The following is an 18,868-nucleotide window of genomic DNA, read 5'->3' as shown; positions in this document are numbered from 1 at the left end:
TCCTGGCCGGTTATCTTGATTGCAATTCCTCACTTCTAGTGGTACCACTGGCAGATCGTCTTTTTGACATGCAGCCATTAAACAGAGTCCCACGCCCGTTACCAAAGTGAGAACTATGGCTCCCCTCTCTCCTCACCTCGAGTACATGACTACACTTCCAGCCTTTTGACAGATTGACTTCTGTCAATCACTGTCACTCCTTTAAAAAGGAAGGGAATGTGTGGCAGCTAAGTTCCAAAACTTTGCCCTCTGTATGTGTCTTCCCCCTCTCCCAACCTCCCTGCCCCTCCCTCCCTGTGTCTCTCTCTCTCTCCCCTCCTACCCCTCCCCCTCCCTACCTCTGTGTGTGTGTGTGTGTGTGTGTGTGTGTGTCTCTGTCTGTCTCTCTCTCTCTCCTACCCCTCCCTCCCTGTGTGTGTGTGTCTCTCTCTCTCTCTCTCTCCCTCCCTCTCCCCATCTCTCACTCCTCCTATCCCTCCCCTCCCCCCCCCCATCTGTCTGTCTGTCTCCCTAGACAAGGTAGACAAGGTCACAGGAGGCTGCGTGAGCTGCTGCCCTCTCGCTACTCGGCAGAAGTGGCTGATCCATTACTCTCGTCAGATTTCCTTCCACACACTCACAGGCGGTATTGCTCGGGTAGAGAGTAACTGCTGGCTTGGCATAATCCTATTAGGTTGATCCAGTAAACTTGCTGTCAATTATTAGCTGTTCTCCTTGCTAAGCTGGTAAACTGGTACATTTATTTTTAAAAAAACTGCTCAAGCATGTCCTGTTCACAAAAACCTGTTGAAATCTAGTCTGACTTTTTGCTCCCCAATAAAAGTCAAAGAGTACATTAATTATCAAAATACATATATATACATGACTGAAGATTCATTTTCTTGTGGGCATTTAAGGAAAATAATGAAATACAATGGAATCTGTAAAAAAAAAACACCCAGAACATTATAAACAACCAAAGAGCAAAGGAAGACAGAATTTGAGTGAATAAAAATAAATAATATTGAGAACATGAATAGTGGAGTCCTTGAAGTCAGTCTGTTGATTTTGGAGTCAGTTCAGAGTTGTGGTGAGTGAAGTTACCCATGCCAGTTCAGGAGCCTGATGGTTGAGGGGTAATAACTGCCTGAACCCGATGCTGAGGGACTTAAAGAGACCTGTACCTCCTGCCCGATGGTAGTAGTGAGAAGAGAATGTGGCCTGGATAGGGAGGTCCTTGATGATAGAGGCCACTTTCTTGTGGCAGCATTCCTTGTAAATGTTCTCAGATGGCTTTGCCTGTGATGGACTGGGCTGTATCCACCTTTCTGTAGGCTTTTCCATTCCCGGGCATTGGTGTCTGCATACCAGGGCGTGAAGCAGCCAGCCGGGATGATTTCCACTGTACATCCACAGACATTCAGGTGACCGCTGAATCTATGCAAACTTCAGTCGGCCTACTCTTGAAGCCTAGTTGTGGAAGGTTTTCTCTCCAGGAACTTGGTCACCAAAGCCCAGTTTCAAGATTCATGGACAGCTTCTGTTGTCAATACTCTGTCTCTGCCCTTCTATCTCTTTGACTGCCATATTGGTCATCTTGAATAGATTGAATGTGCTTACAGTAAACGTGACCTCTTGATCTGTTTGTCTCCACCATCAGCATCTGGAGGTCACCACTAGTTGGAAACTTAATAAGATTGGCCACACACACAAAATAACTGATTTTTAAAAGCTAGTGCAAAGAGAACTGGAGGAGAGAGCAAGGTATTTTGAACATGATTCAGCGTGATATGATCTGGAAGACCCTGCCAGAAGAGGTTATTCAGTACTAACTTGAAGAAAGGGAAGGGGCTGAAGAAACACAAAGTTCTGGCTGAGTCATGATGGCCTTCTGTAGTGTGTGAGTCTATTCAACCTTGACAGCAAAAACAATTTTGGAAAGTAATGTTTAGACCAAACCCAGTTCTGAGGAGTTGTTTTTGTATCCTATAGGCTGTGTTTTCAAAAAGCTTCTGTTCTCTATTGTACGCGGCAGTGTGAATTGGATGTGCTCCAGACAAGTTCTCTAAATGTGTGCCAAATGCAGGTACAAACAGGAAGGCAAGGGTAATAATGAACCTTCACGCTTCGAATTCAGTGTGTAACTTCAACACTTGTGGAATAATTAGAACCGTGCTTGGATTCCAGTCTTTCAGATTGCTTTTCACCTGGTTTCCCTCATGACATCAATGTGCTTCTGCTCCAGAACTTTCCAGCTGTCCTGTGGGGTTAGTGAGCACTGGGTGGGCCATGTCCCACTCTGATCCACTGTCGCTGGTGGTGGGGGAGGTCCAGGTATCTACATTTCCTACGCAGCCTCCTGTCATGGCAGCAATGTCGTCCCAGCGAAACACGTAACTCAAGCAAGTTGATAAGGTGGTTGAGAAGGCATGTGATATGTTGGCTTTCATTAGTCGGGGGAATGAGTTCAAGAGCCACGAGGTAATGTTGTAGCTCTATAAAATTCTGGTTAGATCACACCTGGAGTATTGTGTTCAGTTCTGGTCGCCTCATAGGAAAGGTGTGGAAGGTTTAGAGAGGGTGCAGAAGAGATTTACCTGGATTCAAGAGCATGTCTTAAGACGAAAGGTGGAGCGAGGGAATTCTGTTTTTCTTCGAAGTGAAGGAGGATGAGAGCTGGTTTCATAAAGATGCTTAACATAGTAAGAGGCATAGAATGGACAGCCGGGACATTTTTCTTAGGCTGGAAATGGAAGATGTAATTTTAAGATGATTGGAAGAAAGTATCGGGGGGATGGGTTTTTTAACACAATGAATGGTGGGTGTGTGGAACGCTCTGCCAGGGCTGATGATAGATCCCTGATTGTAATGTAATCTGTGAATACTGGTTTGATTGGCGTTCCTGGAGCCAAAGATTTAAGAACCGGTGATGTGGCCTTTTGCTCTTGTGTACCAAAAATCTGGATACTCTACTGAGATAGTGCAGTGGAATGTTTTAAAACACTTCTCCAAAAAAAAATCTACTTTAAACTTGGCCTATTTATAGGATTATATAATGCTTAATGATGTTTGATATATTGATTACATTTTGTTCTATATACTGTAATGTCTGACTTTATGGTTTTCAATTTGTCTCGTATTTTTATGACTATTGATATGTCTTTACAATCTGTGTAAAGCACTTTGAGCCTGCATCTTAATGTATGAAGGGTGCGATGTGAATTTATTATTACTAGAGGCAGATACATTAGGGTTATTGGAGAGATTCATAGGCATATGGATGAAAGAAAAAGGAGGGGTTTTTGTGGGAGGGGAGAGTTAGAATGATCTTGGAGTAGGTTAAAAGGTCAGCACAGTGTTGTGGGCCGAAAGGCCTAAAATGTGCTGGTCACCTCAAGTTGAGGTTACCGTTTGCCCAAGTACAGTGAAGTACAGGTATAATGAAAACCTCATAGCTTGCAGTATCGCAAGCACACGCAGTTCTGATGAAGGATCTCAGCACAAAATGCCGACTGCTTATTCCTTTCCGTGGACACTGCCTGACCTACTGAGTTCCTCCGGCATTTAATCTGAATTAGTCTGGAGTTCACTGGCCGGCTGGCAGTGTAGTGGCATCAGTTCCAGACTTTGAGGTGAATGGTTCTAGGTTCAGATCCGGCCAGCTCCTTGCAATCTTTACATCTGTGCTGGATTGAGTGTCGGGCTATCAACTTGGCCTCGTCAAAGACAAATGCTGAAGAAAAGGCACGGTTGCCAACCGATGCAGAATCTCCCGTATTTAGTATCATGGGCACGTAGATTCAGACAATGTATAACATTAATGAAAAGCATTAGACCACATTAGCACTTACGAGGACTATGTGGGTGCATTGAAACCTGCAACTCTGAGCTGGCAGGCGACTTGTGTTTGGGCCCCGAGTATGGTGCCAAGTTTAAACGGTAGCTACCATTCTGCCTGCCTTTAGCAACACACTCAAAATGCTGGTGGTGCTAAGCAGGTCAGGCAAATTTGTGGAGAAGAAGTGACCATCTATTCCCCATCGTGGATGCTGCCTGCCTTGCTGAGCTCCTGCAGAATTTTATGTGCTTTTCAGCATCTGCAGAGTCTTGTGTGTTTACGAATCAGCTTGTCTTGCCCCCGCCACCTCCCTAAGCTGTGACACACGAGCACAACAGTTACCCAGCTCTTGGATGCACTGTCTCTTCTTCAGCATTGAACTTGAGGGAATGGGTCCTATGAGCTGCTTAGCCGTGTGAGGCTTCAGACTTGCCTGTTTGCCTGTTTCAAAGTTCAGATAAATTTATTATCGAAGTACGTATGTGTATGCCACCATACTCTGGATAGTCACTTTCTTGCACACATTCATAGTAGAACAAAGAAATACAATAGAATTAATGAAAAATTACATACGAAGACTGACAAAGAAGACAAATAATAAATAAATAATAAACCTAACCTCCAACTAGATTATCAAACCCTGCACATACATATCCTGCAAGGGGACCACAACCTTGTCGTAGGGTTTGGAGGCTTCCATGCCTCAAGGAGCAGGAGAGCTACGTTGTGCTTTGGCTCTTGGTAGGGTCACTAATGCCAAACAGGTCAAAGGGGAGAGGCCAGACTAAGAGAGGTCCACTGGTCCTCCAGGTTTGGGGGTTCAGCTCTGGGCTAACCACTTTGACAGGTTAAACAAAATTGTTACGGAAACAGCAAAGAGGAATCTTTCTGCCTTTGAGTGCGATGGTATTCTTGAGTTTCAGCTCAGGACTTGTAGGACTGGCAGTAGTGAAAACCAAGAGGAAGCTACTGAGATGATGAAGGAAGCCCTGAACACTGCCAGAGATGGAGGACCCTTGTTAACAAGTAATAAACTATGTTGAGGACATGATTTGTAGAGGCTTTAAAGGTAGAGGTTGTGGAATCAGTTCATTGCTGAGGTGAGTGAAGTTATCCATGCTGGTTCAGGGCCTTGATGGTTGAGGGGTAATAACTGTTCTTGAACCTGGTGGTGCAGGACCCAAGGCTCCTGTACCTTCTCCCTAGTGGTAGCAGCGAGAAGAGAGCATGGTCGATGTTTCTTTTTGCACTATCCTGACTTTATTTATCTATTTAGGGATACGGCGTGGTAGCAGGCTTTCTGGTCCAATGAGCCATGCTGTTCAATCACACCCATGTGACCAATTAATGCTGATGTCTTTGGAATGTGGAAGGGAACAAGAGCACACTGAGGAAACTCATGGGGTTATGGAGAGAATGTGCTAATTCTTTACATAAAGTGGCAGAATTGAACCCGTAATTGTGTGTGTGTTTGTGTGTGCACGTGCATATTGTTTAGAGATCCCTTGTCTCATTAAACCGCCGACACTTTGTATAATGCAAAGCAGATCCCCATGGAGTCTCATCTCCCTGTCACCTTGATGCGGTGACGATGCATTAGATCATGGCTTGTCCCCAATTACATCATGTTCATTGTTCGCTAGCTTTAAGAGTTCTCCGAGTTAAGGTGCGAACCACCAGCTGTCTTGCATTGAGCAGACTTTCCCCCCAGCAGCCAGTTTCAGAAGCCTCTACCCTTAGTGAGGTTTAACAGAGCAGGGCTTCCTGTACATAATAAAGTGGCCACTGGTTGTATGTTCATGGTCTTCTGCTGCTGTAGCCCATCCACTTCAACGTCAACAGGTTGTATGTTCAGAGATGCTTTTCTGCACGCCACTGTTCCAACACGCAGTTATTTGAGTTACTATCGCCTTCCTGTCAGTCGGACCATTCTCCTCTGACCTCTTTCATTAATGAGGTATTTTCACCAACAGAACAGCCACTCACTAGACTGTTTTGTTTGCATCATTCCTTGCAAATTTTAGAGATTATTGTGCAGAAAGTCCCAGGAGATCAGCAGATTCTGAGATTCTCAAACCATCCTGTCCGGCACCAACAATCAAAGTCACTTGGATCACATTTCTTCCCCATTCTGATGCTTGACTTTTATACATTGAGATGCTGCTATTATGATTGGCTGATTAGATGTTTTCAGTAACAAGCAGATGTACCTAATAAAATGGCCGCTGAGTATACGTAGCCTGGACCACTAAGGATGTGGCGCTATAAAAGTTAGAAGTGAGCAATTCTTGTGGAATTAGGTCAGATTTATTTTTAATGCACGTGTACACACAGTTACAATGAAAAGCTTACTTGCAGCAGCATCCAATAAGCACCATTCACCAGGAAAAAAACATAAACACAACTTTTTACAAAAAAAAACATAAACAAGAATTTCCATTTCACTGCAGTGGTCAGAGAAAATTTTAGCTGTGGGGAAAGGCCAAAACTAGAATATAGAACATAACAGCACAGGCCTTCTGGCTATGATGTGTGCTGACTTTTAACCTACTCTTAAGATCAGTCTAACTCCCCCCCCCCCCCCCACGTAGCCCTCCATTTTTCTCTCATCCATGAGTGATTGCAGAGATTTTTTAAATGCCATTAGTATAACAGCCACCACCTCTGTGTGTCTTAAAAATATATACACTCTGTCTTCCCCACTATCCTCCAATTGCCTTAAAATTATGCCCTATCATATTGGCTGTTTCTTTTTGGGGGGTTGCGGGGAAAAGGTACCGTCTGTTAATTCTATCTGTGCCTCTTATCTTATACATCTCTATCAAGTCGCCACTCGTTCTCCTTCACTCAAAGGAGAAAGGCCCTAGCTCACTTGCTGTGCCTGTAAACTATGAGACTGGCCACTGTGACTCCACTGCAGACTTGGGGATAGATTTCTTCCCTCAGGTTCTGGCGAGGGACGTAATACTCGAGCCCGCGTTGTGTGATTGAGACCGATACCTGCGTCCCAGGGGTGGGGGGGGGGGGAGGAGTGGAGGGGCTCCCAGATAGTTTGGTCATTTGGGAGGGATCGGAGGGGAGCGCAAATTTCCTGCAAGCGCCGGTTGGCCAGCAGAGGTGGTGAGAAGCTCGCCCGGGAAATCACATTTATCCTTTTCTCACTCTCCTGACAATGTGGCGTTGTGATATGGTGCGGAGCTCCAAGGAAACAGCAGAGATGATGTAAGTGGGGACAGGCCATGATCTAATTTATCTCCAGTATGTCATGCCCACAAGGGGGACAGGCTCCTTGGGGAGCTGCTCCTAGTAATGTAAAGGGTGAGTGTTTTAATAGGAGTGATCTCACTGCTGCGGATTCATGTTAGATTGCTCAGTTGGGACTTGAGACAGACTAGATATGCGGTCTTGCCTGCAGAGCCTCTACTGCCTGTGTGTTAACCAGGACCCCTCGTCTTGCTCTGCCTGTGTCACTGATTTGGGTTCGGTCTGGGGCGTTTGGAGACCAAAGGAAGTGTTTTTGAGGGCATCTGGGCAGTGGGGCAGCTGAAGACCCATTGTGAAGCCCTGCTGAGGGTGAGGTAAGAACTGAACCTTTATCATGCACAATTCTGGTCGCCCCTTCTAGGAAGGATGTGGGGGCTTTTCGTAAAGGGTGCGGTAGAGGTTACTATCCAGATAACAATAGGGGGCATAGTTTTAAGGTGCTTTGAAGTAAGTACAAGGGGGATGTCAGAGGTAATCTTTTTTCAAAAAGAGTGGTGGGTGCGTGGAATGCAATGTGGTAGAGGTGGATACAATAGGGTCTTTTAAGAGATAGGTACATGGAGCTTAGAGAAATAGAGAGCTATTCAGTAGGGAAATTCCAGGCAGTTTCTGGAGTAGGTTACATGGCCAGCATAACAATGTGGGCTGAAGGGCCTGTAATGTGCTGTGAATTTCTATGTTCTGTTAGAGGGAATGAGCTACGAGGAGAGGCTGGACAAACTTGGCTAGAGCAGGAGCTCCTAACCTGGAGTTCATGGAACCGTTTGGAACCGTTTGTTAATGGTAGGGGTCCATGGCATTTAAAAGAAAAAGGCGGGGAACGCTGGTCTAGAGTATCAGAGGCTGAGCGAAGACCTGATAGCAGTTTGTAAGATTGAGAGGCATTGATATGGTAGACTATTTCCCAGGGTAGAATTGTTAAGGTCTAGACGAAAAAAGTTTAAAGGAGATTTGCTGGGCAAGTTTTATTATCGGAAGGGTGGGTGCTGGAATGGGCTGCCAGGGACATTGGCGGGTGCAGGTATGAGAGTGGTGTTTAAGAGGCTGTGAGAGTGTGCGGGGGGGGGAGGGTGATGTGGGTTATGTGCAAACAGAAGAGGTTTGGTCTCATTTGAATTCATGTTCAGCACGTTGTGGGGTGAAGGGCCCAGTTGAGTCCTGTGGAGAGACTTGAGACAGGTGGGCCACACGCGTGCCCATGTATACGTTGAGATCGTCGCGTCTGTGAAGGCCACTAGGAGGTCATAAAGGGGCAAGTGTAGGGAGAGTGGTGGGAAAAGCTGTACTTCATGACCTCTGAGTATCAGCTGGTGCGATGTCAGTCTGAAGTAACCTTTTTCCTTTGACGACAAAATGACATAGTCACGAGGGTGGTTATTGAAGCTGTTTTTCGGCTTCAGGGACACCGGCTCAAAATCAACCTCCAGTGCTGTCTGTGTGGAGTTCGCTTGTTTTCGTTGGGATGGGGATAGGAATCCCTCTTCTGTTCCAGTTTTATTTCTCACCATGATGGTGGGGCTGCTGGGCTAACTGGCCACAGTACGGTACCCTGTAGTAGAGGGGAGTGACAAAGGGAGGCACTGGTCAGTGGGTGGGTGTTTGATGGACATGTCCTGGTTGACGGAGTGGAGATGTGCCTCTACCAAATGAGGGGTAAGGCGCTCCCTCCTTCCACTAGCCTGTAAGTAGTACCTGCTTAGACCCCAATCAGGGTCACGTGAATCCGTGGGAGCGGGTGGCGGATGGTGCTAGCTGTGCAACCACTGACGCCAGGCAGACAATCTCTGAAGAGTATTGATAATGGCTGGGATCACCCGTCTGGTAAAGACACTGCCCAGAGGAAGGCAATGACAAACTGCTCCCGTGCCAAGAACAGTCATGGTCACGGAAAGACCGTGATTGCCCACGTCATACGACAAGGAACAAAACGAATGCCCGCGCTGCCAGGGGTGGTGATAGCGGTAGATACATTGGGCGGCACAGTGGCACGGCAGTTGGCGTAGTGCTTTCCAGTGCCAATGATCAGCGGTCATGGTTTGGTTTCGGTCACTGTCTGTGAGGAGTTTGCAGGTTTTCCTCGTGACCACGTGGTTTCCTCCCACATTCGGAAGACTTGTCTGTTGGGGTCACTGAGTCATGGGCGTGTTCTGTTGGTGCCGGAAGCGGGCTGCCGCCCCTGGCACATCCTCGGACTGTGTTTCAGTGCATTTCAGTGTATGTTTTGATGTACGTGTGATAAATGAAGCTAAAACATTTAGGAGACTCCTGGATAAGCTGTTTGGGCAAGAAGGGTTAGCTCGATCGTGGAGTAGGTTAAAATGTTGGTATACCATCATGTTCTGAAGGGTCGGTGCTGTTCTGTGCAAGAGCGAACAAGTTTAAGGGGTGCAGGGACCTGAGAAAGGAAAATATCTGGTAGGATATGCTCAGCTGGGGGGCCAGTATAGACCCAGAAGGCTGAATGGTCTCCTGGTCTGATTGGTTTCATGTGAGGCAGTGTGATAAGCTTCCTCCGCACCTCACACCAAAGAAGGCTGATGTGGAGATAAGATCACAACACTATCTTTCCTCCTCTATAGTGGTTTAACTGGTTGGCACTGATAAGACAGCAGGGTGGGTATTGAAGGGGTAGGCATTGCTAAGGTGTGCGTTGCTGTCTGGGTGCGGCCTTTCTCCAGTCTCTTTGACGCCAGGATTGGAAGGAAGTCTCTCTTTTGCCCCGTGCATTTTATTGCTGCTGATCTGCTCGGTATGGTCTGCCTCGTGCCTCCTAAAAGCCGGCATTGTTTCCCTCCGCGAGCCGGGAGGATTGATGTGGATTCGATGCGTACTTGCAGTCCTGGCAGAGTACATGCCTGCTGAAAAGCCGTTCAAAGCTAATTGGCACAACATCTGCGGAGAGGCACGACGAGGATTTGCTCTTAACTCTTGCACTTCCTGCGATGCGAAATGTGTTGCCTGCAGGGGAGTTGTAAGCAGATTCAAAAGTAATTATCAAGAGGGAATTGTGGATCTACTGAGGATGACACATTTTTTTTAAAAAGCTGTGAGGGAATGTTGAAAGATTAGGTAGAGTTTTAAAAATTGTGTACTTCAAAACATACAGTGGAATGCATCGTTTGCACTAACAACCAATGCAATCTGAGAAAGCAACACACACAAAATGCCGGGAAAGAGTAAACAGCGTTTTGGCCAAGACCTTTCATCAGGACTCTTGTCCTTTCCATCGATGCTGCCTGACCTGCTGAGTTCCTCCAGCATTTTCTGTGTTGTATTTGGATTTCGAACATCTGCGTGTGTGTGTGTGTGTGTGTGTGTGTGTGTGTGTGTGTGTGTGTGTGTGTGTGAGTGTGAGAGAGAGATTTACCGTCTGTGCTGGCGGAAGCCTGCAAGTCATGCTCCCTTCTCACTGCTGCCATCAGGTAGAAGGTACAAGGGCCTCAGGACTCACACCACCAGGTTCAAGGGCAGTTACGACCCCTCAACCCTCAGGCTCTTGAACGAGAGGGGATAACTTCACTCAACTTCATTTGCTCCATCTTTGAAATGGTCCCACAACCAATGAACTCGCTTTCAAAGACTCTTCAGCTCCTGTTCTCGTTATTTATTGCCTTTATTTATATTTTTTTTGTCTTCTGCACTGGTTGGTCCTGTAACAGTTACTATTATATAGATTTGCTGAGTATGCCCACTGGAAAATTAATCTCAGGGTTGTATGTGGAGACATATATGTACTCTGATAATAAACTTTCTTTGAACTTTGATTCCCCCATCCCTCTTTGTTTCCTCGTAGGGTATGCTGGGAGGGTTAGTAGGATAGCCATGTGCACTCTCTGTAAATAGAAAGGTCCTGCTGGACCCAGGTTGTCTTCCTGCCTCTGCTTTCTCACATTTGTGTGTTGATCTGCCCATCTGTTTCCTTCTCCACAGATCCTGTGCTTGTTGACAACAGCCGAGGCCCACCAGCGTCATTCACCTCCCGTTCCAGCCGTTCCGGCAGCGCGCAGAGTTTGGAGGCAGCGAGGGTCATTGCGTCGAAAGTTGCCCGGCTCTCGGGGGTGGGGGGGGGAAGTCTGAAGAGATGGCCGCCGATGCTCCCAGGTCCCTGGTTTGCAAACTCGTGATCGTGGCACTGGTTCATTTAGCCCAGACCGACGGCTGGAACACAATACCACGCAAGACTGTGAGGCACGATGGTAAGTCACAAACCTTTGCCTTGTTCCTGTAATTGTTTCTGAGGGCCCCAGGGCAGCTGTCCAATTGAGAACTAAAGGTGAATTAAAGAGCGTGCCTGGTGTGAGGCAAAATGGGGGGAGGAAAATACCCATACTCGGAACATTACCACAGCGGGTGGTTTGCGTGATTAGGTACAATCTCTATCTGGTTAGCAAATACTCATCCCGGCTCTTTTAAAAGCACCGATGAAAGAGTGGGAACAGACAGGGCATTCCAGAAGAAGGGTCTGTTGGTCACAGAGTGAATTTGGTGGTGAAGTGAATGTTGTTTCTAGTTTGTACAGCACAGAAACTCAGCCCTTTGGCCCGTCTATTCTGTGCCAAGCTCTTTATTTTTAACTTTACTTGGAGACGCATTGCGGAACAGGCTCACCCCAGCCCAACGAGTTGCACCACCCCAGAAGCCCACCTGTTTAACCCTAACCTAATCCCTGGACAATTTCCAATGACCAATTAACCGACTAACCCGTACGTATTTGGAATGTGGGAGGAAACCGGAGCACCCGGAGGAAACCCACATGCTCACGGGGAAAGGCGTACAAACTTCTTACAGAGGAAGGTAGAATTGAACTCCAGACTCCACCCTGAGCTGTAATCGCGTCGCACTAACCACTACGCTACTGTGCCGTTTTGTTTTCATTCTGCCAAGTCCCTCCGACCTGCACTTGGGTCCATAGCCCTTCATATTCTTCCCATTCATGTACTTATCAAACCTCCCCTTAAATATTGAAATCAAACCTGCATCCATCACTTGCGTTGGTAACTCACCTTCTGAGTGAAACATAGAAAATAGGTGCAGGAGTAGGCCATTCGGCCCTTCGAGCCTGCACTGCCATTCAGTATGATCATGGCTGATCATCCAACTCAGAACCCTGTACCTGCTTTCTCTCCATACCCCCTGATCCCTTTAGCCACAAGGGCCATATCTAACTTCCCCCTCATATTCCCCTTAAACATTTCACCTTTCACCCTTAACCCATGACCTCTGGTTCTAGTCTCACCAATCTCGGAGAAAAAAGCCTGCTTGCATTTACCTCATCGATTTTCCCCTCGTGATCTTAAATACCTCTGCCAAATCACCCACTCTGCTACTATCCAGGGAATAAAGTCCTGACCTATTGAACCTTTCCCCGTCACTGGGGTCCTCAAATCCAGCAATATCTTGGGTCTTAACCTGAAAAATGGGGCTGTCGTGTTGCCTCTCTCGATGCTGCCTGACCTGCTGAGTTCCCCAGCAGATGGTTTCCCTTCTTAAACAAGAGGAAATCTGTAGATGCTGGAAATCTGAGCAACACACACAAAATACTGGAGGAATTCAGCAGGCCAAGAAGCATCTATGGGGGGGAGTATAGTTGACGTTTTGGGATGAGACCCTTCAGCAGGACTGGAGGTAAAAAAGCTGAGGAGTAGATTTGAAAGGTGGGGGGAGTGGAGAGAGAAGCGCCAGGTGATAGGTGAAATTTGTAGGGGGAGGGATGAAGCGAAGAGCTGGGAGGTTGATTGGTGAATGCAACTGAAGGCCATGGAAGAAAGAAAAAGGGGGAGGGGCACCAGAACATAGAACAGTACAGCACAGTACAGACCCTTCTGCCCCAAAATTGTTGCAGCCTTTTAACCTACTCCAAGATTAATCTAACCCCACCCACATAGCCCTCCTTTTCTCTCATTCATGTGTGTGAGATTCTCTTAAATGCCCCTAATGTACCGGCCTCTACCACCTCTCCATGCACCCACCACTCTGTGTGTGAAAGAAACAACAACGTAAACAAGAAGGAACAAACTGTCCCCGAGTCCCATCCCCCTATACAATCCTCCAATCACCTTAAAATTACGCCCTCTTGTTTTAGCCAATTTTGCCCCGGGGTAAAGTCTGGCTGTATGCTTGTTTACTGTATCCAATCCTCTTGTCATTTTATACAAGTGACCTCTCATCCACCTTCACTCAACATCTTCTCATTAGGGGAGCTCTTTAATCCAGGCAGCATCCTTATAAATCACCACTGCACCCTCTCCAAAGCCTCCACGTGCTCCCTGTAATGAGGTGACCAGAACCCGAGTGCAATATTCCAAGAGTTGTCTAAGCAGAGTTTTGTAGAGCTGTGACATTACCTTAAGGTCTTGAACGCAGTTCTCCTGACTAGTGAAGGCCAATGCACCAGACGCCTCTCTCTTCTTGCGCAGCAACTTTGAGGGATCTCCGGATGTTAATCTGGGGATCCCTCCATTTCTCAACACCGCTAAGTTAAGCGTTGCTTCTCTGGTACTCTTGCTTCTCAGCCTCCCTTCACATACCGTGCCTTGCAGGAATCTAGCTCCCACGGATATTATTTGAGCCAAGCAGAAAGCTCAATACCGTGACATCGTTGAATTGAAATCTCACTGAGGCACTGCAAGTTAATAGGTGCTTTAAATGGGGACATGTATAGCTCCCTCGACGCAATGAACTCGCTAACTGCAAGCAAGTTAAGTGTTCTGCTGCTTGGCAAAGCGAGTCAGGCTTAATTATTAATGAAACAAATCCTGTAACAAGGGAATGAAGTCTTCAACACATAGATTCTACGAAAAAGCCAAGTACTTAGATTATCTCACCCGTGGAACTGTGTGAAAAGCTATTGTTTCATTCATCCAAGTTTGTGAAGGCTTTTAACAATCTCTTTTCAGTATTCTGTTCTTCTCCATACTTCTCCAGTCTTGTTGAAGCCACTTCCACCAGCCTAACAGGTAGTCCTTTCCAAATGCTAAGCCTTCCTTAGGCTGGTGGAAGTGGATAGAATAGCACAATTTAAAAAGGTGGATTTAAAAATTAACAATTTAAAAAGCACTTAACAAGCACTGGGGGATTGTGGAGTTCTTGAACTCTTGTAAGGTCCTGTTGGAGAATTTATTCATTGAGGGATACAGCGTGTGCCCTTCTGGCTCTTTGGGTCATACCACCCAGCAATCCCCCGATTTAACCCTACCTAATCACGGGTAGTCAATTTACAATGACCAGTTGACCTACCGGACTGTGAGAGGAAACTCGAGCATCTGGAGGAAACCCAAGCGGTCACGGGGAGAACGTACAAACTCCTTACAGGCAGCGGCGGGAAATGAACCCGGGTCGCTGGTACTGTAAAGCGTTGTGCTAACCACTACGCTACGGTGCCGCCCTGAAAAACATTGTGCACCAAACATGCCATTCCATGTTGCAACATTTCCAAAGCCACACTGATGGAGTTTATTTATTCAAAGTCCATCTCTTTCCCATCAATCCTTCTAGCCATGCAACCTGCTTAACTGAGCCATGGCTCATGGTACATAGTTCTCTCTGCTCAGGTCGTGACTGTTGACAATCTTTCAAACCATCCCTGACCCCCTCGGAATAAACATCCACTTATTATTCCACTTACTGGCCAAGACTCCACCTCCATCTTCCCTTTCTTCTGGAGTCTCTCAGTGACTTGCTGGCTGCCCAACACTCCACCAGTGGGCATCTCCAACTTGCTCCTTTGGAAAGCTTCCCTGGTCTGAAACGAGCTCACGGAGATCAGGAAGTTAACAAGGCCGAGTGGTGAATTTACCAGTGGAGGGAGGGAAGGGCTTCACTCCTGACTACCAGTAGCAACCCCCTCCCCAGCCAAAAATCTTGTGCTGTTTAGTTGAGTGAAGATCTGTTTGTACGTCACGTTCCTAATCTCTTGGAGCTTTTCAAATTACAGAGTGCCTCTGCCAGTTTATGATTTCAAGCCTGTAATTATATGCAAAGAATATAATTTTCAGTGGACTGGAATGGTGTGTGTGTGTGTGTGTGTGTGTGTGTGTGTGTGTGTGTGTGTGTGTGTGTGTGTGTGTGTGTGTGTGTGTGAGTTTGTAGTGGGGGAAGGGCTGCTTCAGCCATTTCTTGGCTGGAGTATGAGTCGGTTTGCTTAATGACTCTGTTGGTGACTCTCAGGTCAGCTGAGGGGCACCTTTTCAGAGTTTCCCCAAAACTCCATAATACGGTTTGCTGCAGGGTTGATTTAATTTAAGAAGGCATGTGTTCATCGTTAGGAACAGTACACCATGATTAAAAGCCCGACCAGTTCACTGTGCTTCAGAATTGCCCCTTCCTGTTGTCCTCCCTCTTGAAATTTCTCCCTCTCCCTCTCCCTCTCCCTCTCCCCCTCCCTCTCCCCCTCCCTCTCCCCCTCCCTCTCCCCCTCCCTCTCCCCCTCCCCCTCCCCCTCCCCCTCCCCCTCCCCCCTCCCCCTCTGTTATTACCTCTTTCATCCAACTCTTGGCTACGTGCACCCCCAGATTCTCTCTACCCTGCTGGTGTGCCTCCTGCCCTGTTCCTCTTGCACGACCCCATGCGGTGCCCTGTCATATGTGCTGCCTCCCCCGCCGTATGTGCCCTGCCCCACCTCTCTCAGCGTGCCGTGCTTCCCCCATCTACCTCTGTGCTGCTGCTGAAGGAGACGGGGAGTGAATCCCGTGGACCGATGACCGCCACCCGCGGTGTGCGTGCATGGGGATGCTCAGTCCTTCCTGTTGCGGCTGGGGCTGGCGCTGATTTCCAGCACTGCTCACTGAGCTCAGCTTCTATCCAGTGCAGGTGCTCGGCAGCTTCATCCGCCCTGTTGCCGCCCTGAGGCCCGGGGGGTCATGCTTCTTCCTCAGTTAACATCTGCTTTCGATTGCTGCGGAAGAACGCCCCCTGAAAAGTAGTCCTTGTGAAACGTGAGCTGCATGCTGGATTTAGAACAGACAGCTGTGGCCTTGATACCCATCCAAGGAGAATTCCACGTTGGATCTGTTATTACCCATTGTCCTCCTAAAGGATCATTGTTTCATGTGTCACCAACCTTCTAATACTAGGGCCATGTGCTGGAATGAGGCAGATGTTAATCTTAATCACTCAAAAGGATTGTGGGCCTTGCGGGCTGAGTCGCCAGTCGGCAGGGTGGTGGTGAGCTGCCTTCTGAACCAGGGCCGTACCCGCAGGGCTGTTAAAGGAAAGGGTTTGCTGCACTTCGACCCAGCAACAGCGATATATCCACCGGGTGGCCACTTTATTAGGTTCAGTTTGTTGTCTTCGTCAGCTGTTCACGTGAACACCACTGAATGAAACAACGCTCCCCCCCATCCCCCCCAGACCAAAGTGCACAACGTGGTACTACATATACCTCACACACCTAACTCCAGGTGCTCCAGTTTCCTCCCACAAACCAAAGACGTTATCGTTTGTTAGGTTAATTGGTTGTGGTAACTTTTCCCATGATTAGGCGAGGGTTAAATCCAGGGAATTCTGGGCAGCTTGGCTGGAAATGCCTGAAGGGCCTATTCCATGCTGTAGCTCAGTAAATAAATAAAGTAGTGTTACTAGGTATAATAAGGAGCATTTATGACACAAGTTAAAGAGAAATGCTACTAGTGTTTCATACATGATGAAACCTGGGTGGTGGCAGGGACTGGGGAGAAGAACCTATATGTCACGGTACATCCTGCCTGATCTTTTTTGGGAGGGGGGGGCGCGGAAGGTCAGAGAGATTGTTGAGTGTCCAATGAGCGCGTGTGTTCGTGGTCTTCCGCTGCGGTAGCCCATCTACTTCGAGGCTGAATGTGTTGTGCGTTCAGCGATGCGCTCACTTTGTGGGGTTATTCGAGTTACTCTCACCTTCCTGTCAGCTTTATCCAGGTTGGCCATTCGCCTCTGCTCTCTCTTGTTAACTAAGTGCTTTCGCCCACAGTATGGATACTTGTTGGATTTATTTTTCTGTAAGCTCTTGGAGACTGTTGTGCATGAGAGTCCCAGGAGGCCAGTGGTTTCTGATAACCACCCTATCTGGTACCAGCAATCATTCCACGGTCAGAGTTAACTTAGATCCCATTTCTGATGTTTGGTCTGAACAGCGACTGAACCTTTTGACCACGTGTGCATTTTATGCATTGAGTTGCTGCCACATGACTGGCTGATTAGATATTTGCATTAATGAGCAGGCATAACTAATAAAGTTGCCACTGAGGTGACAGATTGAAGATATGAGTAAGAGGATAAATAGCTTTGGGTGATGGGTGTAGGGGCGTGGGGGGGGGGGAATCATTGATGTGAGGAAGGAACAGTGAGAGAGGAGAGGGGACCATGGGAATGGAAGCCATCATTAAACATCCTGTCAGTTGTGCAGATGGAGAAGGAAGCAGATAATGAGTTTACTGTGCTGAGGATGCTTCCCACAGCGACATGAGATAACACATCAGGAATCATGTTTGGGCATCAGAGAAACAGCAGTGCCAAGAAATCATCTCTACCTGTCCTCCAATTTTTCTCCCCTCGAGTTCCGATCGAAGGATCGTCGACCAGAAGTATCGGCTGTGTTACTCTTCCTTCAGATGTGGCCTGACCTGCTGTACGCTTCCACCATGTTCTGATCTTTCTTTGATTTCCAGTAAACCCCCAATTTAACCGTAGCCTAATCACGGGACAATTTGGAATGACCAGTTCATCGAATAATTTTGGACAGTGAGAGGAAACCGTACAGCTGGAGGAAACCCACCCTTTCCCCGGGGAGGAAGTACAAATTCTTTACAGAGGATGCTGGGATTGAACTCTGAACTCCTGACGTCCCAAGCTGCAATAGCATCTCACTAACTGCTACACTACCATAGCAATCAATAATAATAATTTGTTTTCATATAATTTCTTTACAAAAATATTTTTATATAATTGCATTTCTTACATAAAGCAACACATTTCATGGCATTCACAAACGATAAAATTTGCAGATGCTGGAAATAATCTAAGCAGCATGCATAAAATACTGGAGAAACTCAGCAGGCCGGGCAGCATCTGTGGAAAAGAGTCCAGTTGATGATGTGGGCCAAGACCCTTCAGCAGAATGGACTTCAAGGCATTAGTCAGTGATAATAAATCTGAATTTGATTCTGATTAACACAGTCCCAGGTTATTTTAGATTCTGTTGGTGAGGGCCATCTTTAAACCAATTCTCCATCGATTAGATCAGTCAATTTTCAGTAGTTACCCATACCATAATACTATACCATAGTTACTCATACCATATTACTAAGTACACTTGGATTTAATTTAATCAAATATTCACCCTGTCATTACCCACAATTAAACTAATGGAATTGCCTTCAGTGAGTAATGAGCCTTATAAAACATTATTAATATTAAAGTCCAAAGTTCATTTATTATCAAAGTATATGTACGTTATACAACCCCGAGATTCGTCTCCTTGCAGGCAGCCACAAAACAGAAACCCAAAAGAACCCAAAAATAAAGACCATCAGATGAGAGGGAGAGGGAGAACATTGTTCCTCACTCTTGGGCCGCTCTGGGTCCTGGAGCCTGGCGTCACGATTCGCCTGGTGCTTAAGTCAATCAGGCGGCAGGACTTCCCTTGCACTCAGGGAAGCCACAACTCTGCTTTGATCCCGACTCGGATCATAAATTCACGATAAATTGCTACTTATCATCATGAGGAGTACTTCTGAAAGTAAGTGGATGAATTTGCATAAAGTCAGATTTCCATAAAGCAGGTTATCCGTAATTTGCAGAGCTTAATGACCCCAG

At 46.9% G+C, this 18,868-nt stretch overlaps 1 protein-coding gene and 1 long non-coding RNA gene across 2 annotated transcripts in view; one reads left to right on the top strand and one right to left on the bottom strand.

Moving 5' to 3' along the window:
• Positions 1-485: 485 nt before the first annotated feature.
• Positions 486-14,345, bottom strand: LOC132391703 (uncharacterized). Its single transcript, XR_009511326.1, has 3 exons — positions 13,426-14,345; positions 10,449-11,239; positions 486-10,039 (listed from the first exon to the last, which is right to left on the bottom strand). It is a non-coding gene; the product is annotated as an uncharacterized LOC132391703 (long non-coding RNA).
• sema4c (sema domain, immunoglobulin domain (Ig), transmembrane domain (TM) and short cytoplasmic domain, (semaphorin) 4C) overlaps positions 11,146-18,868 on the top strand; it is a 96,320-nt gene continuing 88,597 nt past the window's right edge. The window contains exon 1 of the mRNA XM_059965240.1: positions 11,146-11,277. Coding sequence (XP_059821223.1) covers positions 11,163-11,277 — 115 coding nt within the window. The 5' untranslated portion in view covers positions 11,146-11,162. The remainder of the gene's footprint in view (positions 11,278-18,868) is intronic.

Source organism: Hypanus sabinus, chromosome 1, assembly GCF_030144855.1.
Source record: "Hypanus sabinus isolate sHypSab1 chromosome 1, sHypSab1.hap1, whole genome shotgun sequence".
In the NCBI taxonomy this organism is placed as follows: domain Eukaryota; kingdom Metazoa; phylum Chordata; class Chondrichthyes; order Myliobatiformes; family Dasyatidae; genus Hypanus; species Hypanus sabinus.
Note: the sequence above shows the minus strand (reverse complement) of the source record. Positions and strands in the feature narration are given on the sequence as shown.